A 23,249-nucleotide genomic window follows, 5' to 3' on the forward strand; every position below is an offset into this window, starting at 1 on the left:
TAAAGGCTTCATAAACACTTGACTTGCATGAAAGCAGGCTCATTCAGCTTCACCTGAATGTCCTGGCAGCAGATGTGACTGGTCCGGTCCTGTTGGAGTCCGCCTGCAGAGAGACGCATGCATTATTTTGCTTCATCTGAATAAATATTATGTTGAAATGAGGTCTCTCCAGTCCGTGCGTGGACGAGCTGTGGGTTTAAGTCGCTCTGGTTTTGGTGCATGTATGTAAATGCGAGTCCTCCCAATCTGTTAGAATGTTCTGGAGGGCAAAGATAAGAACCAGGCACACACACCATTAATTATAATCCCCCACTTGTTCTTTCTGTTGCCTTTTTTTCCTTTTTGGTCTCCTCCAATCGTTTTCCTCACCGAACCGACGCTCGCACAACGCACAGGGAGAATCGGGGGGTTAATGTGCACCATTAGTAACCAGAGCAGGCTGTAAGTGCTGTAAAGTGGCTGAAGGGTGGAACCAGCGTGACAGATTCAGGGACTGTGAGAGGATCTCACCTTACACGTGTTCCCTTTGAAATAATATACACTAGCGTCATTAATCAGGGCGGTGAACAAATGCTGCTTTGACTTTGCTGTGATGGCTGTGATTGATGGTGCACTGCCATTCTTCATAATAAAGAGCAGTATCCAGTTGTTTCAAACTGGCCGATGAACTCGCTAATAGAACACCCCCCCCCTCCTCCCTCCAGCTGTGACTCATCTGGCCCCTTCTTGGTCACTTCACCCCGAGGACAGAGGCCTGGGGTCAGTTTAGTGATACCCAGCTCTGCTTTAGCTCCACTCTGAAGTCCTGCAGCTTCATAAATATTATAATGGGCTCTCGCTGGTCGATAGTGAGCACGCAGCTCCGCTGTAGAGCAGCAGAACTTTATCTGCCTCTGTATCCCACACGTTCATGACAGACGAGCTCGCCTCCCTCTTACAGATGTCACGTTGGGCAGCACATGTGGTTATATATACACACATGTGGTCATACAGTCTAAATAAGGCAACAGCGATGAATAATGGACGGTGATAAAAGCTACAGAGCGCTCGGCTCCAGTGCGCGAGTCAGACAGACGGAGCGACGACAGCAACGGACTGCCATAAAATGAAGGATGTGAGGAGCGCTTTCTCTAAAACACCCAACTTATGGTGAACACACTTCAAATGAGTAGTTGCGTTGGCGATTCGCGTGTCCGCGGCGAAGAGAGTTTGCCAGACTTAAATGCTAGTTAGGCCGGCTGAGCTAATTAGCCCTGATTTCCTCATCCTGATTCAGACGCGGAGCAAAGCCCGGGATTAGTGAGACCAGCTTTGTCCGTGCGCCGCTGAAACCGTGGCAGGCCATTGAAAATGTCCATCAGCGGGGGGTGCGGGGGTGCAGGGTGGGGTGGGGGTGGGGGGGGCTTATTTGCAGAAGTCAACTAACGAGAGTGTGAGAGAGAGAGATAAGAGGCCGCCCCTCACCCGAGTGGCGATGAAGAGGCCGCTCTCCCTTCAGGTGCAGCGGCTGCGTGACCCCTCGCCCTCCAACACCTTGATTCCTGAGACACTGAGGCGCTGCAGGATGTTTGCTGCTGCAGGCTTTGTGCTCTTTGCATCCCATAATAAACTACCGTGCAGGTTGATCGTTGCTTGATTTTGCAGCCCCGTTATTTATGAGGCCGCTCTGGAGCCTGTACACAGTGTTTCATAAATCCATACTCTGCAGGCTTGTTAGCTGGATGCCTTCAGACCACACTGCAGCCACACAGCGTCCACTGTAACACACACACACACACACACACACACACACACACACACACACACACACACACACAGGTGCACACTCCTCCCGTTATTATCACCTATTCATTGCCTTCAGCTTCTTATGCAGTTTGCTTTGCCGCTCGTCCCGCCTCCTGCCGTGCTGCTGTATGACGACGTGGGCCTGACATTTTAGGCTGAGTGTGCACAGCCGTGTAATAGCGCCATCAGGCTTTAGTGCGCCCATAAATTGTTGAAGTGATCACCGCCTGGCAGAGTCTGAGCTCCCCCTGCGCCGTCGTAGCTTTAAGCGAATTTGCTTCATAGCTTGGAATCGACTCCACGTCTCCTCTCACCTCAGAGGCCGCGGCCAAAAAAAAAGACCAGAACGAACCTGCGCACACAACAAATATGCAGCAGCGGACTTGAGTGCGCTTGTTCGCCCGCATCGCCCTGTTCATCACCTCCTGCTCATCACCTCCTTTAACATGGCTTAGGACACGGACGCGTGTATGTAAGCGACCCTTTAGACCCCGGATCCGACGCCCCCCCCAGGGCTGCATCTGCAATGATACATGCTGCTGCTGTGTGAGAACAGCTGGCTACAGAGTCACACACACACACACACACACACACACACACACACACACACACACACACACACACACACACACACACACATAGTTTTCCACGGAAGCAGAGCTGAACTTAAGCTGTTGGGAAAAGGGGGAGAGTTCACAGTGTTCCAGCTTTAAGGGCAGCGTCAGTCGTCGTTGAGACTCTCCAGCATTCACCTCAGTGATGACATCATCACGCTGGCACCTAGAGCGGGGCGCCCCGGCCCGGTTTGCCAATAGGAGGCCCCAGTGCTTTAAGTGCGTCCAGGCTCTAAAGCGTCCTGGGCTGCTCTTTAGCCAAATTTGCTATCGTAAAACGCCCCCCCCCCCCACCGCTGACGTGCCCCGGCTCCTCAGCAGCAGCTGGAGTCTGAACACTGAAGCGCGTTGTGCGGTGAGTGGGATCATTGTTTTCGAGTCGCTGGTAGATTAGTGCGCCGTCTGCGTTCGCTTTGCTCCAGATCTGTTTTGAGGCTGGGTTTTATTAATCATCACCTCGCGTGCAGCGGTATGCGTCTATGGATGAGCGCGATAGGGACGTGCGTTGTGTGTTACTGACACTCGGCTGATGTCTCTCTCGCTTAATTGCAGCCGGCCTCTGGGTGTGGGAGCGGAAGCGAGAGGGAAAGTAGCGGAAGAGGGTGGAAGGGGAAGGCGCGGCACATAACTGTGGCCGACTAATTGAAAGCCAGCAGTTCGGTCGGTAAAGTCCCAGCGATGGGAGTTGGTCAGGAATCTGCTGGGTTCCGTCTGAGTGTGTGCGAATAGAGACGGAGCAGGTCTGCGTCAGCCTGTGGGCATGAAGGGCGACAAACTGGGCATATGGAACTGGTGAGTGAGTTTGCCCCAGTGTGTGTGATGCTGCTGTTGACATTCCCCTCTGTTGTCCTCGTTCTTCTCTCTCTTGCTTTCGTACTGGGCCACTTGGCTGCAGCATCTCTTCCGCTGACGAGCAGGAGATTAAACTGAAACAGTTTGGTGCAACGTTGATGTACGTTGTAACTGTGTTGTCTACGGCCAAGTAAAAAGTGTGTGTGCTGCCTAATCCCACGCTCCCATGGCGTAACTGTAACCTCCTGGTGTGGAGAGAGGTCAGGGGTCAGCGATCTCGACAGGAAAGCCCAACCATGCGGAACAACACGTCGTAAACAAGCCATTACACTCCATCTGTAAGGGCGTCAGTGTGTGTGTGTGTGTGTGTGTGTGTGTGTGTGTGTGTGTGTGTGTGTGTGTGTGTGTGTGTTTGGATCAACACACAGCCAACCGTGGACAGAGAGGTGACGGAGTGACCATCTGTTGTCGACTCAGGCATCAAAATACCTGCTGGACATCTTCTTTTGATCTTTTGAAGTCTGGCCTCGTGCGTCGCTTCATACAAGGGTTTTAAAGCACATAGTCATGATGTTTATGTCTATCATCCAGTGCATAATTTGTAAGAAAATCCATATTTTCCTCCCACCGTTCATTAAATTGCTTTCTCAGATGCCTGAATGCAAATCAACCTGCTCATTTTCGGAGCTTTATGCTCCAGCGGCTCGGGAACATTTGCTCATATAGGAGCCGCTTTTCATTCCGTCGCTAACTTTCTGTCGGTATATTTCTCTCCCACCATTTGTCACGTTCTCCTTTTTACCCCCCCACACACACACACACACACTCTGTCACCTTTTCTCCTCCTTTTTCACACCGTCAGCCCGCATCTCCTCCCGTCTTCCCCCTCTCCTCCTCTCTCTTGTTGTCTTTGACAGCACCTCCTCCCCTCCGCGTCACTGCTTGACGTCCCGCGTCCCCGCCGCTCGCTTCACCTTCTACCTGGCTGCCGTCCACGCAGCGACCGGTCCAACACCTGCCACCCTGACGGCGCTGTGAAAACTTAGTCGGGGGTGCGTTTGTGAGTCTGTGGACGTCCACTAAAAATGATGAAAAGAGCAGAACAACCATAGAGACCGAGCTCGTCCTTCTTGTTTGTGTGGAGCCGTCGTGTCTTACATCAGCGGCACTGAGTGTTAATATCAGGTTGTTGGACTACTCTCAGCCAGACATGTGGATTAGAGCTAGATGTAGTCTATTCTGAGAACCCCCAGAAGGAGAAGCCTGTTAATTTAGCTGCTATAAATACAGAGGCTCCTCTTAGCAGGACGCTGTGAACCCCCTGCGTCGCAGTGGACTGTGGCGACAGCTCCTCTGCTCCGGCTCTGTGTCTGATCCTCTCTCGAGTTCGAGCCTCAGGCTCAGTGATGCATGGATCATAAATTGCGGTGCCATCACTGACAAGTACACAATGTAGGCTTCTCTCTTTTCTCTACGTGCCCTTGCTTCAAATCATTCTTTTTCTCTTCCCTTTTTGTGCTAATAGTCCTGTTTCGATCAATCAAGCCAGTTTATTGGAACATCCGCGAAGGTGGTGCATTAAGTCGGAACGTAAGAGCAAAACCGTTAAGGTTGACATTTACAAAGCAGATTTCTACAGGAGTGAATCTAGGATGAACATTAATCTGCAGTCAGTCAGCTGCAGGAAATGTTCATGTTTTAAAACAGATCCCTCCGTTTCCCACTGCGTCAAAAGTAGATAAATGATTTAATAAACACGGTTTGGGTCCTTTTCACCTTCCTCGTCCTTTCTCTCTCTCCTTTCCACTCTTTCCATAAACAGCCACTTACAATGACGAGAACCCGCGTAAGCTCTCGTAAACACTTGATCTGTCAAACTGAATTCTCCACTTCTGCTTTGCAGGCATCAGTGACTAAAGTGCAATCTACGTCCTTAGTGCTGCTGTAATTCGGTCTCCTTTCCTTCGCGGTCAAGAACTCTGTAATTGCTTTTCAGCCAGTGGAAGTGTTTATATAATGACGGGCCTATTTGTGTAGCTACACTGTGTTAAGCAGCCACAGTGTAGATTTTACACAAATCTCCACTTATTATCTCTCACCAGTACAAACACACTCGATCACACTGTGTCTGATGATTCCCCCCTCCAAGTGTGTGTGTGTGTGTGTGTGTGTGTGTGTGTGTGTGTGTGTGTGTGTGTGTGTGTGTGTGTGTGTGTGTGTGTGTGTGTGTGAGCGAGTAATCAGCCCCATCCTTTTATTTTAGCCCAGTATTGCTGTACTCTCGTCATAATATTACTGAGAACGTTCTGGTGGTTTGGTTCTTGGACAGAACGCTTGTGTTTCGCCTGTGATTTACGAGCGTTTGCACAGTTTTCACCGCCGCGCAAAACCAGCGCGGTTTTATGCTAAGTACCCGGGTTCCTTTTTCCAATACAGTGGTTAATCAAGGATTACCCCAAAGCTCATTTTGCGCTGCACTGGTCCCGAGCATCAATCTGCGTCCAAGGGTGGACTTCTGCGGCCGCATTCATCCCGCTCCCACTCAGTCGGCTGAACAGAGGCGTCCAGGGAGGACAAGGAAGTGGAACGGATGCCGCGTGAGAGAAGATGAGCGGGGAGTAGAAAAAAAAAGCTTAAGCCAAAAGAATAAAAAATGTATAAGTGAGAGAGAGAGAAGATAAATGAGGAACGTTTGCAGGAGACGAGGGGAAGGTGCATTTATCAGGCGAGGAGACGGGTGGAAGCCGACGGGAGCTTTTCCACATTATTTGTGCGCCTGCTAATGTATCATCGAAGTGGAGAATCACACGTACGGCCGCGCGCAGGCAGACGCTGCACTTGGATTAGTCACTCATTCATTATGAATGCAAAGGAAAGTTCACCGCCGTGAAGAACATGTTGTGCAAACGCCGCGTTCAGAGATCTGTCCGGGGAACGCGAGCACTCGGGGGTCGAGGCTTCTTTGCGTTCGCCGCGTCTTTGTTTGATCCCTGGGTCCGTTTGTGTTCCCGTATGTGAACCCCCCCCCCCCCCGCGTAGCGTTCATCCATAAAATAATTTGTGTTCTGCTGACAGAGTAAAGAGGAGCTTAGAGGTTTGTATAAACTCTGGTCAGCGTCACAGAGGAGAGTTTAGGATCGAGGAGCCGCTGGCTGTCAGCATGTGTTTGGATTTGTGTGTGTGTGTGTGTGTGTGTGTGTGTGTGTGTGTGTGTGTGTGTGTGTGTGTGTGTGTGTGTGTGTGTGTGTGTGTGTGTGTTCGGTCACAGCCAGGTCAGATTTAGTGTGAGAACATTTTCTTTCTGTTTTCCCATCTAAGAAAACAGCTTAAGGAGCAGGGCCGTGTCTAGAAAGCGCGTGTTTGTATGGACACCCCCCCCCATGCGCGCTCACGCATGTGCCCAAATGCTTCGCAGTGAACCATTCAGCAGCTGACGCTAACGCCTTGACGCTTTCCGGCCCCTGCAGGACAGCGACATCCAGAAGAAGATCGACCACGAGATCCGCATGCGCGATGGGGCCTGCAAGCTGCTGGCGGCCTGCTCCCAGAAGGACCAGGCGCTGGAGGCCGCCAAGAGCCTGCAGACCTGCAGCACGCGCATCATGGCCTACATGTCGGAGCTGCAGAGGATGAAGGAGGCGCAGGTCATGCAGAAGGTCACGCGGAGGTCGTCGGACGCGGGGCCCATGGACGACCGGCTCCCGTGCAAAGGGAAAGTGGCCATCTCAGGCAAGGACAGGGCACAGGCGCCGCGGGAGCAGGTGATCACCTGTTTTTTCGAGGTCTGATCCCGTGTCCGTTGTCGTTACAGATCTTCGGATCCCTCTCATGTGGAAAGACACGGAGTACTTCAAGAACAAAGGAGGTGAGGAGCCTTTTTTTATTCGTTTACTGGCTGATTAATAATTTAAGCCTGTAGGTTTTATTAATGATTCGTCTGGGGGGGGGGGTGCTTGAGGACTCTGTCGAGTGAAGTGGGAAATTTAGCTGTTGAATTGGTTTAAGGGTTTTTGGCAGACGTGGCAGCGGGTGTGGGCGGATTCGCATTTTATTTTTGGCTGCAGGGTGGAAATTTTTGAAAAAATTTATTGTGGATCTGAAAACATACTGACCAGGAGTCAAATGTGCACACAGAGAATACAGAGTGTTCCAGTGTGTCCGGGTCCGTGACACGCTTCCTGCAACCTGCTTCAGCTTCTCCTTCCATTCCCAATTGTATGGGAAATTTATTTATATCACTGTCATCCCAGTGAATTACATTTTTTTAATGGCCTCCCAGACCTGACACACACGGAAAAACATAACAGGAGTATTTTCATTATTTCCACCACCTTCTGTCAATAAGACCAGTGTGGGTTAACCTGCATACAGTCATTATGCCAGTCTCCGAGCTCATTCACTCTGCTGGCAACCCGACGCCTGACTTAATCTGCATGACCCGAGCATATAAATGAAGTGGAGAGTCAGGCAGCAGACACTTAACAAACCTTAATGAGGCTGTTAGTGAAGGTCATTACGCACCCAGGCTCGAGCTGAGCCCAGGAGGCAGGGAGGAGTAAGTCCCACTCCTCTTCCACGCGTCCTGTCATAATTTACGCGTTGGGCTCATACTTGGAATAACACATTTGAATATTAAATGTCAGCGCGCCACAGCCGGAGCCGCTCGCTCAGCGCTTTCACTCGTAACCTTGAAATCTGATGAGAAAATTGCCCAGATTCTCCAGCCCAGAAAGTGCCTTGCTCAGGGGTTCCGGTCTCTTGCAGAGCTCCACCGGTGCGCCGTCTTCTGCCTGCTGCAGCTGGGGGGGGAGATCTTCGACACGGAGATGGTGATCGTGGACCGGACGCTCACGGACATCTGCTTCGACAGCGCCATCGTGTTGTGAGTGCCCGAACGCGCCCGGCCGCGGTGCGAGCGACCTCCCGTCGGCTGAGCTGTCGTGCGTGCGTGTGTGTGCGTCCTTTCGCAGCGACGAGGCCGGCCCGGATTTCCAGATGCGCGTGGAGCTGTACAGCTGCTGCTCCGAGGACGAGTACTCGGCGGGGGGGAGCGCGCCCAGGAAGCTGGCCAGCAAGCTGAGCTCCTCCCTGGGCCGATCGGCCGGGAAGAAGTTCCGCGCCGCCATGGAGCCGGGCCCGTGCGGCCCCGTCAGCAACGGGGGGGCGTCGCCGCTCCTGCTGCCGGTTCCCTCCGTCCCGTGAGTTGGGCTCGAACGAACCGGGCGCGCGCAGCTGACGCCGGGCTGAGTTTCTCTCCCCTCTCCCCTCTCCGCAGGGGCCCCAAGTACCACCTCCTAGCTCACACCACGCTGTCGCTGCCTCACGTCCAGGACGGCTTCCGCACGCACGACCTCACCATCTCGGGCAACGGTGAGTGCGGTGTCCGCTCGCCATCGTGGCCCCCGTTCTCTGCCAAATCAGCCATCTGCGCTGCTCTCACTCCTCCCGCTCTCATTTCAATAACTTCCTTTTTATTCCCCCAACCGTCCTCCTCCTCCTCCTCCTCCTCCTCCAGACGACAGACAGCCATTGTCAAGGTCACAGTAATAAAGGCCGTGTTGGGGCGGCGGCTGCTGCGTAAAGCGTAATGATGTGTGCTAACAAGGGCCCGGGCCCCGCAGACAGACGGGCCCCACGGTGTTTTATTCGTTGGCCCGTCAGCCTGTTGTAAACTTTGATTGCCGCACTTCATGACGTTCCCAACTTATCGGCGCTGTTTATTCACGCTGTGTCCCTGCAGAGGAGTGCTCGTACTGGCTGCCGCTCTACGGCAGCATGTGCTGCCGCCTCGCGGCCCAGCCTCACTGCATGACCCAGCAGATGATGAGCGGAGGCCTCAAAGTGAAGGTAGGCCGGCAGGTGTCGGTGCAGCGCCCTTCTCCTCCCTTTTTCCCCCCTTCCCTGACACGTCCCTCCTCCGCAGCAGTGTGCAGGTGACCCCCAGAGCTGGACCACAGTGAACGCAGTGCTCAAAGGCACCAGCCTGTTCTGCTACCACCGGCCCGAAGACGTGGAGGCCAACGTTCAACCGGCTTTCACCATTGCCGTCAACAAGGTCGGGCCAAAAAGTCATTAAAAAAACACCTAAAATATCTGGGATTTAGTTCAAACTTTCCTTCCCAGAGGCTGAAAAAACACCATTGTGTATATTTTGGGAACACCTAAAGCTGGGGCTGCCCGCATACTAAGGAACGGGGCCTTTGGATGTCTTCCAGTTCGAAACTGGTAGAATCTGAGCCAAGAAAAGGGTGAATAAGAGCTGAAAGACTTCCAGGGTCTCTACTATTGTTATGCCCCTGAGCCAGGCACGTAGCCCAGAGAGAGCCTAGCCCTAGCAGAGGAGTAGAAAACTGGGTTCAGTCAGAGCCTGAGCGTCCGGGTGAACAGCTTCAGTGTCTTCGCGTGTACAATTCAAACCCGCTCGATCAGAACTGATGTTCTTGGTGTTGTTCTAGGCGCTGGAGCCAGGAGAGGCAGGTCGCCAGTCAGATCCTCAATCATTTCACTTCCCGTGTCTGAGAGCTGAAGCCTGTGGGGCTTCTCAGTCTTTCCACAGTGACTCATTCTGTCTTTTGTAGCGTCTGACCCCGAACGCCCAGCTGACCAAAAGCCAAGTCAGTCTCATCAGATCGCGTCTGTATGATCCTTTTGTTCCCCTGAAGAGTGCGGCGTCGCTCACGGACCAATACTGCCATCTAGTGGTCAGACACCCAGACAGGCGTAGAGGAGGGAATCGGAAGCCTGCCCCTATTGTTGGATAATTGCTAAACGGAAGGGGACTAATTAGTGGCGTTATTAGCGAGGAGCTTATTTTCAGTGGGGGCTTTCAATTACATAACAGTCACCTGTTGCATGGGCTTCGCTCCCTTCGCTCATGAATGACGGCGTTGTGCAGTGACTCACTCCGGCTTCTGCCGCTCCCGCTGCAGGAGACCAGGATACGGGCGTCAGAGAAAGACCCCCACAGTAAAGCCCAGAACATCTGCATCAGCAACCAGTACGGCGGCGAGGAGGTCACGCACACGCTGACCACCGACGGCCGCGAGGACACGCACCGCTGGATGGAGGCCTTCTGGCAGCATTTCTACGACATGAGTAAGTGCCGGCCGAGACGCGGGCCGCCGCCGCCACGGCTGCATGAACAACAAATGTGACGAGGATGTGTGTGACGCACAGGCCAGTGGAAGCAGTGCTGCGATGCCGTGATGAAAATTGAGGTGCCGTCGCCAAGGAAACCGGCTCCGGTCACACCAAAACAGGGCTCCCTCTACCACGAAATGGGTGAGGACAGAAATGCCTCTGATGGGTTTTTTGGGTAAAGTTACACAGGAAAACAAGGAACAAACAAACAGCGGTGACCGCGTGATGTCTCTTCGGCCCATGTGCATGACAGATGCTTCCTGGATGAGTTTTCCTCTCACACGCTGCCTTTCTTCTCCGTTGTGTAGATAGAATGGGACTCATCTCTGACACGCTGACTCACTCTCTCTCTCGTCTCGTTTCTCGCTCCTCTTGTCCCCGTCTGTCCCGACTCCGCCCCCCGCCCCCTTTGTTCACCCTCTTATTATTTCTGTGTCCGTATGAATTATTCACCATCAATGTCACACTTCTCATCCACTTTTAATTTTTAATGAGTAAATTATCTTTAACCTTGAATGGGTCTTTTTTGTTCTCTCGTCATCTGCTAACATTGATTTGTGTTCGTGACCACCTGTTGCACACCTTCTCTCCACTTCCCCTCTTTACCAACCTTCTAACACCCCCCCTCCAACCTCCCCCCTCGGCAGCCCCTCTTGCCACACCCTCCTGTGAGGGTCTTCTGCTGCAGGATAACGCTGTGTCTGCTGAGATTCGTGCTCTGCTCTCGTCCTATTACAACGACAGGTGAAGTAACAGGCGAAGGGCTTTATGCAAATCTCCTTTGGGTCAGTGTTGTAGTGCCAGACGCTAACAGATGCTTTTAGACTAGAAGTCTGCAGTAACGGTGCACCATCCTTATCTTTACAAAACAAGAAGGTAAAATATTAAGTCAAAACACTAAATTTACATTCAGCAGGAATAATCCATATTCTTTGATATCATCTAAAGCAGTTATTTAAATCTGTCAAATTCTTCTGAAACCCCTCAAGCCTCCTCTATTACAGCGTGACAGTGTGTCTTCCTGCCTCTTTTCTGCAGTTATTGAGTCATCTGATGTCCTCACCGTGTCAGACATCATGGCTCGGAGGATGCAGGAGCTGGAGCTCCGCAGCCGCCTGGCCTCCTCCTCTCCCCCCTGGATGTCTGTGTTTGAGGAGAACACCCCCAAAGGCGCTGGCCGCCCTCCCCCCTGTGCTTCTCGCCTGTCCCCTCACCGGCCGCCCCAGAGCCCCGCGAGCCCCCGCGGGCGCCCGCGGCCGGGCCTGCTGTCCTCGGACGCGAGCCTGACGTCGGACAGCGACAGCCACTGCAGCACCAGCCCCTGCTCCCGGCGCCACGGCTGGCCCGAGCCGGGCCCCGGCCCCTCCCCGTTCCCGCCCTCGCCCTCGCGCCCGAGGCCGCGCACGCTGTCGCTGGACGCCAAGCTCAGCACCCTCCGCGGCAGGGGGTACGGGGCGGGGTCGGCCTTCCAGTGCTCCTGCCGGCACCCCCCCCCCTCGCTGCTCGGCCCCCCGCCCGTCTCCTCTCGCTCGCCCCGCTTGCCGCAGCGCAGCAAGCAGGCCACGCTCTCCTGCTCCAGCTCCACCTCCAGCAACAGCTCCAGCAACAGCGAGGGCAGCCAGAGTCCGGAGTCATGCGAGGGAGCGCCCTTCTCCAGACCCTCGCCGGCTCGACGCAGCCTCAGGAACCTCAGGGCCAGGCTTGACCCGCGCAACTGGCTCCAAAGTCAGGTGTGAACGTGTTTCCTGGCAGTTCCTTTACACTGAGCTAAAGGCGCCCGTGCTTATTAAACCATTATTTAACACGCGTGAATCGACCTCAGGCCGAGCCCCGAGAAGGATAAGCTGCATCCGGCCTGTCTCCGGATGGTGGATGGACCATGAAAGACCCTCCTGGGGCCAAACTGGAAAGACTGGTGACAATCGCTGCAGATGACTGCACTTTAATGGGTCTCCATTTTGAGGATGGTCAAAAATGAATGGGGGGGCGCGCTGCTTGCTTTGAGAAATGACAGTGATGCTGCTTGGGAGAAACTGACGCTAAGGGCAAAAAGACTCGGCGTGCTCTCTGTCTTCTGAAACTGGATTTGTTTTGTTCTCTCTATCAGCCATGGTGTCACGTGATCTTAGTGCACTAGCGGGATGTCGACTGGGCGTAAACGTCTGCATTGAGCATGTGGCAGGATGAACATCAGGTGGAATCCGTGGAGGCCTGCTTGCCTCTAATGTCACATCTTGTTCTGTGTTCACACACATTCAATCATCTTTGTCACTTTGCTAAATTGACCTATGCACCATTATTTAATTTGTTTTTGCATGTTTTGGTTTTTAACAACTTGGTATCATTTCATCAACATTAATCTGGCGAACGCTTGCGTCATTCAAGTGCTTGTACTTACTGCACTGGTTATTACTGTGATCTCTTCAGGGTAAGACTCTGCTCCGGTCGTTGCGTTTTCCACTACGATTTGCACGCTGTGCGCCCAACGGGCTTTTAGAGCCTCTATACGTTACAGCACGCTAGAATGATTGGAAACCCAAGCCATAATTATGATTCTGCTGCGCTGCCTCGTTGCAGGATTGGAGGAGCTCCAGCGAAATGTGAAACGTCCATGAATCTGATAATATGCAACACAAATTTATCTCTGATCTTTTATGGTGTGTGTATGTGGGAAAACGTCCTGTGAAAATGTACCTACAGGCATTTTTAGTCAGCTGATAGGAGCAAAATTAAACGAGCTGCCACTTTTTTTTTTAATTAGGATTTTATTTAGACAACTCAGCAGTTACTCAGAAGGGCTGAATTAAATGGTGTAGGAGAGTCGGCATCTCTGTGTCTGTTTTCTGTGGACCTTTGTAACAGTTTCCCTCTTGGATCTCAGAACCCGGGCGACCATTTTTACTAAGCTTCAATACTGTCCGATGCTTGAAAAATAGCATTTCATAATGTAAATTATTGTTTATATGTAAGTTAACACATAAACCTCCTTTCTTTTTGTTACCTTATTGACTTTTTGTTATAAATGCAGCTATATTGATACCTGATTATCATAATGTTAACAGATAATGTGCAGATTGTTTATTTGTAATGAAAGCATAACATTGAATGTTATAACCGTGAAAGAGTTTCCCTTGTTAGCAGGCTGTGTATGCTGCATGTATCCCATCCTAGAAGGCAAGCATAAAATAAGAAATGTGGAAATCGGCAAATAATTTAATAATAATAAATGTTTTATCAATTCACAGCTGCCTTTTGACACATGCATATTTGTGTTGTTTACATTATTGATGTTTAATGATGTTGTCCTGAATGGCCAAACTACCGACTGGTGAATTCATCCCCAGTCTGCAGTTCGAACTTACGATGCACCGTATTTTGATTGCCTCCCTTTTTTCTTTGAAAATCCATTGGAGCTGCACAAATCTCAGGCAGATAGAACAAAGGTTTTATTTTTTATATTTGACTGGCTAAGCTGTAGTTGATAGATAGTACAAAGCACTCAAACATAGGAGGTAGTCGACGTAGAGTCTTCACTGAGCATTGTAATATGCATAGAGAATTACTATGGCCATAGTGACTCATAAATGTCTCAGCAGAGGTCCCAAAGCTCCTTGCTTTCTGTTTGTGGTGCAGGTTTGTATTACTGTTGTGCTATTAAGACTTCACATCTGCTTAAAGTATAAAAAACACACCTAATAATATTCAGACCAACATATACATCTTCATCAATAGAACTGAATCACACTTATAAATAGCTTATATTGGATGCTTCATATAATGCTGATTATGGACTTAAATGTAGCCCAAAATGGGCATTTTACACAAAGTTTGGCAATTATATGACTTCTGCTAGATTAAATAAGTGAACATTACATCCAGTTACTGATAAATACTGCTTTCCTCTCATCACCCCCTTTTGTGCCCTCTTATCAAAGGATATTCTTTTGTGCACTTGTGCTGCCTCCAGCTCCACGATCCCCTCTTGTTAGCAGGCGCTCCGTGGGTTGAACGCCCGCAGCGCCACCCCAGCCAAGGTTCTCCAGGCAAACGTGGAGAACTTTGCCGGGCACGTCCCGGCTCTGCTGATGTACGTGGACGCGAGCCGATGGAGCCGCTTCGCACCAAAGGCGTTGTAGTGTCCTGGAAGAACTTGATCGACCTGCAAGTTGTTGAACAGTTTCAAACTAGTGTATCGCACGTTAATTGTTACTCATTATATCCTACGCAGCAAAGCTCAGTTGATCTGAGCCGTGACAGTGGAACTATGAGCTCAAATAAGAAGGCTGGCTTCTTGTTTGATTCACCTGCTCGCTGTCCACCAGCCCCACCAGACGCTCACAGCTGCCGATGTAGTCACTGACGTGGCTGTAGGGCAGCCAGTCAATCATGGCACCATCGTACACTACATCTCCACTGAAGAGCAGCTTATTGTCACGGTCGTGGAGGCAGATGCTGCCCCGCGAGTGACCAGGCATGTGGAGCACCGTCAGCTGTCTGTCTCCCAGGTTGATGACATCACCTGAAGAAGAGACAGAAAGAAGTAAAAACGACTTCGTCCTTAACTTCCTCTTAATTTAACTGCTCGTCCAAATCACCCATATCACCACAACGTGAGAACTCAGGAACGTTCAGCACATTATTGATTTCCACACTATAGTTGCACACTGTGACAGGAAGGTGAAACTGAAGCGATGAGATATTCAACCTGCACTGCAGCAATGGCTCTGACACAGCAGAATAAATCGGTGTATTGAAGAACAATGCGGACGTTACGCACGGAATACAGAGGAGGCTGACAGTGAAAGTTTCGGCCTGAACTCTCAAAACCAAAGCTCAGAAATGCAACATTCTTTTTGATATCTTTGTGCAACAACAACCCTGACATGTAAGAAAAATCTTCTTTGAACCTGATAAAGGATTTCTTGTTTGGTGAATAATCACTAAATTAATATGTTATTTACACTCTATTATGTGCGTTCCATAAACATGAGTCCAAGCTTTGCATTCTCTTCTTCTTCTTACTTTCGTACATCAAAACGTTGTGATCATGTTGCTTAAAATAGATTTGCTCTACAAATACCAATACAGAACAGGCTCTGTAGTTGTCAGGACAACATCCTGTCACATATTGCCTCACTTACATAATGCACTTCGCTTGAGGTGGGCTTGACAAATGACTCCCTAGCTGGTCTGGTTGTGCTACGCACACTAGAGCAGACGACCCCACTGTTCTGTAACACAGCTGTTAATACACAACTGCTTCTCTCGTTCTTTAGGTTTAACAAATAACACCAGTGTAAATAGCTCCACACTCATACATGTGCTATAACCTTTACAGGTTGGGGATCTAGTTTAGATGTTTACTGTTACAAACTGCACTGTATCATAGAGTGTATTCATAACTACAGAAAGACAAACGTGTGTGCGCTTGATTAAGAAGTCGTTTTGATGCCATATTCACTAAGGTATGAAATCCCCTGTTCTTGCGAATAGCAGCGCTAGAGGATGAAGTGCGCGCGCCTCCACCTTTAAATGCGGTTTAATGGTATCGACCGTGATGCTCGTCTCCAGTCAAGGAGGCAGGAGCTCTGGACCTCCAGTTCATCTGATCACACATCCACCCGCTCCTGCCTACGTACCCTCCTGCAGGATGTGCGTGGGCTGCACAGCCTTCACTTTGTAGTGCCTCGCCCTCCATCCTGGACTGGGAGCCTCGGCGATCTCCCTGTCGCTGAGCCAGGTGACCGTCTCGAAGTTGTCCCCGTTGGCCAGCGCATCGACCTCCGCGCTGTGGACGCCCACCTGTTGGAACTGATGCAGGCCGCCGGAGTGGTCGAAGTGGGCGTGGGTGGCGATGGCCAGCAGGGGGTTCTTCCGCTGCGGATCCTTGCCGAGCAGCCCCTTGGCGTCGATGTAGTCAGGTAAGCTCCGCAGGCCGAGCCCGGTGTCTATCACCACGTCCTGGTGCGAGCCGCGGAGCAGCCAGATGTTGGCGCGGTTCTCCGACTGGTAGAATCGCTCCTGGATCCAGAACAGTCCGTCTCCGAGCGATTTGTGAGCGTACCAGTCGGCTGCAGACATCCCCCCTCATGCGGTAGTCGAGGTGCGCTGCTCTGGGTGTTGTGGCGCGAGGTGCGGCGGCGGCGGTGGGAAGGTGCTAGCCTTCCAGCTAAACCTAATGTGTTGTCATTAAGGAGTATGTGATGGTGGCGGCCGACACACCCGAGTGGCAGTGTAGCGTTGTCATTGGGCGAACGGGGGAATGACGACACACTAACGCGCGACGCTATTGGCTGGAAATGCCTGCGCGTTTTAAGGGGCGGGGCCAGTTAGCGCACATTTACGCATGCTGCCGAGTGTGGAGTTCTTACGCCGGTGTTAGCCACACGAGTGCAGCAATACAAACACACGGGCAGGTTTGAGCTCGGTTTAGCGCGCTTACTTCACGTTAGTCGCGTGTCTAACATAAGTACGTGCCCTGTAGATACACGTTAATGACAAGTTAATTAGAAAAGTGTAAATCTAGAGACTCAGTGAAGGCGAAAAGCAGCCGATTAGCATAAAAGCTTTCAACTCCCCACTAGGAACACTTTACTCACAGTCCACTAGTGAGTATTATACCAGTGTGATCACGTGTTTCTGCTGGAAATATTAAAGATGATTACAAACTGCATTACTTTAGTGTCTCCACACGATGACAGTAGGGACGACTGAACACGTGTGGACTGTGTGCCGCAGGTGAACAGGAGTTGTTGCAGCCATGGCAGGCAAGGGTCGTGGAGCGGCTGCCTTCACCTTCAGCATTGAGTCTCTGGGCATCGGCAGGGGCAACATGCCAGAAGCCAGGGTGGGGCCCAGCCCTCTGTTTCCAGTAAGTACTGAGCACACACACTCTGGCACACAAGTGCAGACGCTGCGTGACGAGGGCGTTTAAACCTCTAATGCACCAGTGTTTTGTTGTCGGATGACAAACGTAGAATGCGAAGAAACTTAACCAGCAGCACAAGCTATGAACGATGCCGCTTATGTAAATAATTCGGCTCCCTCTCTTTAAGTTGTGGCATTTTGATATTTTAATTTAATGGCATGTATTTCAAAATGAGTCAGAACTGAATCAGATGAGCATCAACACTGGACTCTTAAGCCACATACGGCTAAGCTTCCCTCCTCAGTATTAAATTACTCCGTATAAAAATAAACTTTGTAATGCTCAGTGTTTATTATTTTTCTTTAAACAAATGGTAGAAGCTATTTTCCACAGCACGCCCCACTGATAATGAATAAGCCTCTTTTAGTGTTCAGTTTATTGCCTCATGCACGTTGTTCTCTTATTTATGCTACAATAGCTGCATCAGAGAATGGTCTAAGTTTTAATTGCCTTTAAATCAGTTGATGCAGCATCGTTTTAGGATCAGTATGGTGTGGTTTTATGCTGCCACTGCAATTTACAATAAGCGGTTTGTTGTCTATAGTCTGGAAAAGGTAACTATCTATGAGGTAATTATCTCGCTCTTCGCTCTCCATCATTCTCTAGAACACTGACTATAAACCCGTTCCACTGAAGGCTGGCGAGGATGAGGATTACATGTTGGCCTTGAAACAGGAAATGAGGGGAACAATGCAACGGTTGCCACACAACATCAAGGCTCATTCCCATAAAGCCGGTGAGGAGGAGAGTAATGCAGGAAAAAACGCACAGGCAACACAATTGGCTGGTGTGAGTGGAGATAATGCAGCACTTAGGAGCTGAAGCATTTCATTATGGTCATATCTGGACGGAGGAGAGCGATACTGATTTGTGGCAAAAATACAGCTGCAGTCGTATCTGATGGTTTTAATAATATTTCTAGAGCATGGTGTTGAGTTTACCTAGACAGAAATCGGCTAAATATATCCATAACTTAATCCAGTCACGTGCGGGAGTTAGATGTTTAGTCAAAGGACTTGATCATATATCTATTGTGAATTGAGACAGACCTTGCTTTTGTTTCAGATGTGGAGAAATACACGCAGAGATACCTGAAGCAAAACCAGATAGATGATGAGGAATGGACTCCAGGTACTCCAGGCAAAATAACACAAGTTTAAAGAAAGCTATGAAGGAAACTGTAAACAACGTTGGATTTGTTCACATTTTAGACTGGAACCTCTTTCCAAAAGAATTAATGCCCCAGAAGATGAAGCCTCGTGCTAAATCAGGTATATATTAGTATATTGAAGCTAAATACATGCACAACAAAATAACATGAGGCAAGTATATGAAAACAAAGCCCTAATTCAACAGGCACAAAGAAGAAAACTGTGAAGCTTTCAAAGGAAGACACAAAGGATATGCTGAATAAACTGGAAGTAAGCTTCTGTTAATATTGGCTCTGTGGTAAACTGAGCATTACATGTACTTCTAATCTGATCTGATGTGATTCATCATTCACGAAAAAGTTCTTTCAGTTTAATATTTAGGAGCTGGGAGTGTGTGTGCACTATTAGTATAGAGATATAGAGATAATAATTGATAATAATCAGAGTTGATAAGATTTATGATTGTCTTAAGAGCATAAGAGCAGTGCTGGTAGAAAGTGCACCCTGGGAAGATATTTGTGTTACAAGACAAATAGACATGTTTGCACATAAGCCTCTTATCGTGCTTGAATCAACTATGAATGTCTATCTGAGCCCGACAATGTTTTACTTGTGTAACATAATCTTATTGTAAATATTTAAGGAACTGGCAAAGAAAGATGACCCAGAGAACCCTGAAAAGTCAGATGAGACTGAAAACAAAAAAGAGAACGAGGACGAAGATGAAGACATTGAAGGGGAAGAATTTGAGGAAGAGGATGTTGAAGAGGTTAGATAAGAAATGATCATAGCTTAATTTGTGTAACTAAAGCTGTAACCTGTTTGCAAGATGCAGAAATGACCCTGCTATTTACCCTTGTTCCTATGTTTTTTTGTAGGACAACGACTACATTGAAAGCTACTTTGACAACGGTGAAGATTTTGCAGCAGACAGTGATGACAACATGGACGGTGAAGCAACGTACTGAGACTGTGTGACTCAACTCTCAGCAACATGTGAAGGGTTCTTTTGGATAAGTAAAGTGTTTGTTTTGGAAATACTGTTGAGCAGACTGAATTTAGTTTTGTTTAGTTTCCTTGAGCCTGCGGCAAACCTTCAGTGTGTTTGTATGTAAATAGGAAATGCCAAACTATGTAAACAGTGGCAATAATTTATTCAAAATAGATGTATTTATTTTCCAGTCTGCAGCACTTTTCCACAGGTTGAAAGGCACATACTGTCAACAACACAATGCTCTGTCATAAAGTATCAAGTCAACAATGACGAAATAAAAGGGCTAAATAACAAAGTCTAACTTTTCACATAATTACAAGTATGGATCATCATTGGAATACTGTGCATCACCATGCTCCTAAATGATGGCAAACTGCATTAATCTCCAAGCAAGCTAAAGGAAGAAGGGATTCAAGCAACCTTCAGAAGCATTATTTACCTGCTCAAATACTGATAGTGTAAGACAACTCGTCTTAATAAATTATTATATTAAACATATGGCAGAAATCATCTCCAGCAAATAGTCTAGGAAAAAACAAACAAGATTACTAACATGGCAGAAAAAAAGCAAGTCAGTGGAACAAAAGAAACTGGAAACCAAACCACGGGCGTTGGTTGTTTCATTAGGATGCAGCCAATGACTGCAAATGAATTTAAATTGGTGAGTTGCTCCTTGAACATTGAGTAAAAATAGGCAGCAGCACTGATGGAAATTAAAAAAAAAAGACAAATTCACCTGGTTGAGCTGATTATGAGTAGTTTTGAAATGTATACGCAAGGTCTAAAAGTCCAAAACATGTTACATTGGCCTTTTGATGCCTACACATATCTGGCAGAGACAGTTGGCACCACTTTGGCCCCACTTTGTTTCCATTAACACGTTGAAGAGCATAAAAATAAAAATGGAATGCTTGTGCCGGAGCCTTTATTTCTGCTCTCAAACCTACAGTATCGGATCTCAGAACTGTTTGCACTATAAAGTGACTGTCCCCGTCAGGCAGATAGCATTCACATTTTAAGTCGATCAAACAGGACGATCCAACCAGCTTCATTGGGTCACTGAATTTACTTCAAATAAAATCCCTTGCTATGTTTTTTTTCTCATGCCCTTCATGTTCTCCATCTCAGGATGGATTCCCAGAGGATTTCCATTAACCAAATTTTCAGGTCCCTGTTCTGGTGCAGCTCCTCCATTCTTGTCTTTTTGAAAAGGAAGCTTTGAATTATTGTCACTGGGCTGCCCATGAGGTGGGTTGCCATGTGTAGGGCTGCCATGATGGCTGACCTCAGTTTTCACAAGAACCTCATAGTAAAGTAGATAAAAAACAGGGGTGACAATACCAACAACCAGCATGATGGCCACAGCCGTCGACCACCTCATGCCCCAATCTGCTCCATAATAAGGGTCCTTCCTCTGCATCGGTTTATAATCTACCTCTCGTAGCAATGGCTGCTGCTGCTGTAGTGTTAAGGAGGAGACAACTTCATTCAGGCTGCTCCTTGATGGGCCTGTGGATTTCACCAGTCGCTCAATGTCTTTATCCTTCTCTAGGAGAAATCCTTCCACACTGTCAGTAGAAGAAGAAGAAGAGTCTGTGGAGGATTCAGAAGGGAAGGAGGTAGCGGGCGAGGTCTGAGGCAGGTGCCTGGCACTTGAAGGCGTGACAGATTTTATAGGTCCAGTGTTGTGATTCTCAGTGAGGACGCTGAAGCGTCTCACAGGTATCTTAACTGAGCGGAGGGCAAAAAAGTCCTGCTCTGTCAAGAGGCTGTTGGCACGCTTAAGGTCAGCAACCTAAGAGGAACAGGAGAAAAGTGAATTGACTACACTGTTGAAGAAAAGGTTGCAGATTTCACAAAAAAAAATAACTGTGCTCTTCTTATGTGGAATATAAATTGTTCATAAACAATTACAACCAACCGTCTACTAAGGTCATGAAAAGATAGATATGAAAAAAGAATATATTATTAAAGTAGAAATTAACAAATAAAAAAGTAAAATAATATAAAATAGCTTTTTGTAATGATTAAAGTTGATGTTAAATATTCTACCTACCTATCAGTGTATAAAATGCTCTATCTGAACTGATTTAACCATGCTGGGATATATCCGCAATCTCAATGTTAACAACATGTAGACACACACACACAAACACACACACACACACACACAAACACACACACAGGACAAAGAAATAAAGACTGACACCCACATGCAGATTTCAACAAAAACTTACTGAGCAGTGGTACTGCAGGGCGATACTGTTGAGGGTGTCGCCCTCCTGGATGTCTCTGGTCAGATAAACAATGTCGTCCATCCTCTCTCTCGAGGTGCTCCTCCGCAGCCTCTCTCTGCCGCGTGACCGCAGCTCATAGCTCTCGGCGTCCTCCTCTGACAGATCGTTCTCGGAGCCGTTGTTTCCAAACAGATAGGCATGACCGCCGTTGGCCGGCTGCACCATAGTGGCTGACTGGAACCCATAATGTGGGCCTCTACTGGACATTTTTTACACTGTATTGGGAGAAGCACAAACACACAGGTCGTGAAGATAAAATAACACATGGCGCGTTAATGCTGGGAAAACAAGCAGACAGAAAAGATCAACTAACAGTGAGGTTGAATCTGGAAGCCATGACCCTGTACCACTACAGCAGCCATCATACAGTTCACGCAGCCATTGTTTTCAGGTTAAGTAGTATAGTATAGTAAGTACAAAAAGCCCGGCGTGTACGAACCTCGGTGAAATCGTTATTTGTCTCCAATCAGCAGGTGTCTCCGGCAGCAAATGACAGCGTACGCTCTACTAAAAGTCACAGTGAAGCTAAATAAGCCGGTGTCTCCTAGTGTGACAAGCGTCCTGGCATCCAGTCTGACCCTGCGTTCTACGCGAAGGCTTTAAGATCGTCACCGGCTAACGTGACCCCTTGTCAAATTTCGTAACCTCACCGTCAACTTAATCCGTCAAGAAAGTTGAATGTCATGGTAACAACTTCAAACCAAATGTTCAAATTCCTTCACGGCATAAGCACAAAGCTTCGGAATTCACTGTGGATGTAATTACAGGTTAGTTATAGTTAGCAATTAGCTATTTGACAAACAGACGTTTTACACTGGACTTTAAGTATTTGTGACGTCACAGCAACGTTACGTGGAATCAACTAACAATACGTAATTGTCGTTACTCAACCAAAGTCTTTCTCTGAGCTTACGGATGTTCTCGTATTTAAAGGGTTTCCGTATGTCGGCATAGGTACCAACTGCACTAGCTAAGCTAGTGCTAACTACTTAGCTTTTCCATAGATTAGACCTTTAATTAACTTAAACATGGAGAGTTCAAAAACGGACTTTACCTGAAACCTGAACAGCGATCAATCAGGGGTCCTGAATAAAATCCATGCTTGCTAAGGCTTGTCGTCGCTGTCACGTCGGGTTGTTACCTAGCTACCTTCGGAGCTACTGTTGAACTGCTACCGCTCACGCCACGTCAACACAGCACTTTTACGTAATGACGTTCCTAATGTCGACCCCGACAGTACGAGTGTTTGCCCACGTGATGGCGCTAAAGGACAAATTACAGAACGGGACAAGCAACGGGTTTAGGTAGAGATTAGTTGTATGATGGATATTGAAGTTTCTATTTTATAATTATTTGAGTAAGGAAGTACTCGCTTAAAAGTGCAACCCTGTCAACGCGTGGAAACTGTGGCGTTATAGTTTGAACCCAAGCGACGCGAGTCAAAAATAGTCTAGTCTTTAATTTACTGCATATGTATTGGGATTAACGTTGTTTATGAAGTAAAAGGGTCGCCAGATTTGGATTTATTGAGATTGTTGCACATTTCAT

At 48.6% G+C, this 23,249-nt stretch overlaps 4 protein-coding genes across 13 annotated transcripts in view; 2 read left to right on the forward strand and 2 right to left on the reverse strand.

The window, feature by feature from the left end:
• The window catches only part of rtkna (rhotekin a), a 38,471-nt gene extending 24,896 nt beyond the window's left edge, over window positions 1-13,575 (forward strand). For 5 of the 8 annotated variants that reach the window (XM_055511105.1, XM_029163443.3, XM_029163445.3 and 2 more), the window contains exons 2-11: window positions 6,659-6,920; window positions 7,003-7,056; window positions 7,956-8,073; window positions 8,162-8,389; window positions 8,467-8,561; window positions 8,932-9,038; window positions 9,115-9,246; window positions 10,121-10,286; window positions 10,368-10,472; window positions 11,370-13,575. In XM_055511105.1, the coding sequence (XP_055367080.1) occupies window positions 6,698-6,920; window positions 7,003-7,056; window positions 7,956-8,073; window positions 8,162-8,389; window positions 8,467-8,561; window positions 8,932-9,038; window positions 9,115-9,246; window positions 10,121-10,286; window positions 10,368-10,472; window positions 11,370-12,067 (1,926 nt within the window). In that variant the 5' untranslated portion in view covers window positions 6,659-6,697 and the 3' untranslated portion in view covers window positions 12,068-13,575. Of the gene's footprint in view, window positions 1-6,658; window positions 6,921-7,002; window positions 7,057-7,955; window positions 8,074-8,161; window positions 8,390-8,466; window positions 8,562-8,931; window positions 9,039-9,114; window positions 9,247-10,120; window positions 10,287-10,367; window positions 10,473-10,978; window positions 11,080-11,369 lie in introns of those variants that run through there. The other 3 variants (XM_029163450.3, XM_029163444.3, XM_055511106.1) reach the window with 3 other exon arrangements.
• A 180-nt stretch (window positions 13,576-13,755) lies between these two features.
• mblac2 (metallo-beta-lactamase domain containing 2) lies at window positions 13,756-16,565 on the reverse strand. Its single transcript, XM_029163452.3, has 3 exons — window positions 15,971-16,565; window positions 14,636-14,850; window positions 13,756-14,490 (listed from the first exon to the last, which is right to left on the reverse strand). Exons 1-3 carry the CDS (start codon window positions 16,410-16,412, stop codon window positions 14,317-14,319), a joined length of 831 nt encoding a protein of 276 aa, XP_029019285.1. The 5' UTR covers window positions 16,413-16,565; the 3' UTR covers window positions 13,756-14,316.
• Window positions 16,114-19,699, forward strand: polr3g (polymerase (RNA) III (DNA directed) polypeptide G). Of its 3 annotated transcripts, none has more exons than XM_041072163.2 (8): window positions 16,114-16,252; window positions 17,070-17,202; window positions 17,866-17,995; window positions 18,325-18,390; window positions 18,471-18,530; window positions 18,616-18,680; window positions 19,054-19,179; window positions 19,289-19,699. In XM_041072163.2, exons 2-8 carry the CDS (start codon window positions 17,092-17,094, stop codon window positions 19,376-19,378), a joined length of 648 nt encoding a protein of 215 aa, XP_040928097.1. In that variant the 5' UTR covers window positions 16,114-16,252; window positions 17,070-17,091; the 3' UTR covers window positions 19,379-19,699. The 3 variants fall into 3 exon arrangements, with proteins under 3 accessions (XP_040928097.1, XP_055367083.1, XP_029019288.1); XM_055511108.1 differs by lacking the exon at window positions 16,114-16,252 and adding an exon at window positions 16,678-16,986 and having other exon boundaries at window positions 17,068-17,202; XM_029163455.3 differs by lacking the exon at window positions 16,114-16,252 and adding an exon at window positions 16,678-16,939.
• On the reverse strand, window positions 19,546-22,913 carry lysmd3 (LysM, putative peptidoglycan-binding, domain containing 3). Its single transcript, XM_029163451.3, has 3 exons — window positions 22,756-22,913; window positions 21,642-21,916; window positions 19,546-21,199 (listed from the first exon to the last, which is right to left on the reverse strand). Exons 2-3 carry the CDS (start codon window positions 21,906-21,908, stop codon window positions 20,492-20,494), a joined length of 975 nt encoding a protein of 324 aa, XP_029019284.1. The 5' UTR covers window positions 21,909-21,916; window positions 22,756-22,913; the 3' UTR covers window positions 19,546-20,491.
• Between the last annotated feature and the right edge of the window lie 336 nt (window positions 22,914-23,249).

This window comes from Betta splendens, chromosome 9 (genome assembly GCF_900634795.4).
Source record: "Betta splendens chromosome 9, fBetSpl5.4, whole genome shotgun sequence".
Classification (NCBI taxonomy): Eukaryota; Metazoa; Chordata; class Actinopteri; order Anabantiformes; family Osphronemidae; genus Betta; species Betta splendens.

What these genes read in the sequence shown, in the direction of transcription:
- mblac2 (XM_029163452.3), bottom strand. Translation starts at nt 16,412, where the DNA reads ATGTCTGCAGCCGACTGGTACGCTCACAAATCGCTCGGAGACGGACTG. An exon ending in CACGCACATCCTGCAGGAGG is followed by an intron (nt 14,851 to 15,970) that starts GTACGTAGGCAG and finishes TCTCTTCTTCAG; the next exon opens with GTGATGTCATCAACCTGGGA. An exon ending in GGCTGGTGGACAGCGAGCAG is followed by an intron (nt 14,491 to 14,635) that starts GTGAATCAAACA and finishes AACAACTTGCAG; the next exon opens with GTCGATCAAGTTCTTCCAGG.
- polr3g (XM_041072163.2), top strand. Translation starts at nt 17,092, where the DNA reads ATGGCAGGCAAGGGTCGTGGAGCGGCTGCCTTCACCTTCAGCATTGAG. An exon ending in GGCTCATTCCCATAAAGCCG is followed by an intron (nt 17,996 to 18,324) that starts GTGAGGAGGAGA and finishes CTTTTGTTTCAG; the next exon opens with ATGTGGAGAAATACACGCAG. An exon ending in TGATGAGGAATGGACTCCAG is followed by an intron (nt 18,391 to 18,470) that starts GTACTCCAGGCA and finishes TTCACATTTTAG; the next exon opens with ACTGGAACCTCTTTCCAAAA.
- lysmd3 (XM_029163451.3), bottom strand. Translation starts at nt 21,908, where the DNA reads ATGTCCAGTAGAGGCCCACATTATGGGTTCCAGTCAGCCACTATGGTG. An exon ending in CCCTGCAGTACCACTGCTCA is followed by an intron (nt 21,200 to 21,641) that starts GTAAGTTTTTGT and finishes TGTTCCTCTTAG; the next exon opens with GTTGCTGACCTTAAGCGTGC.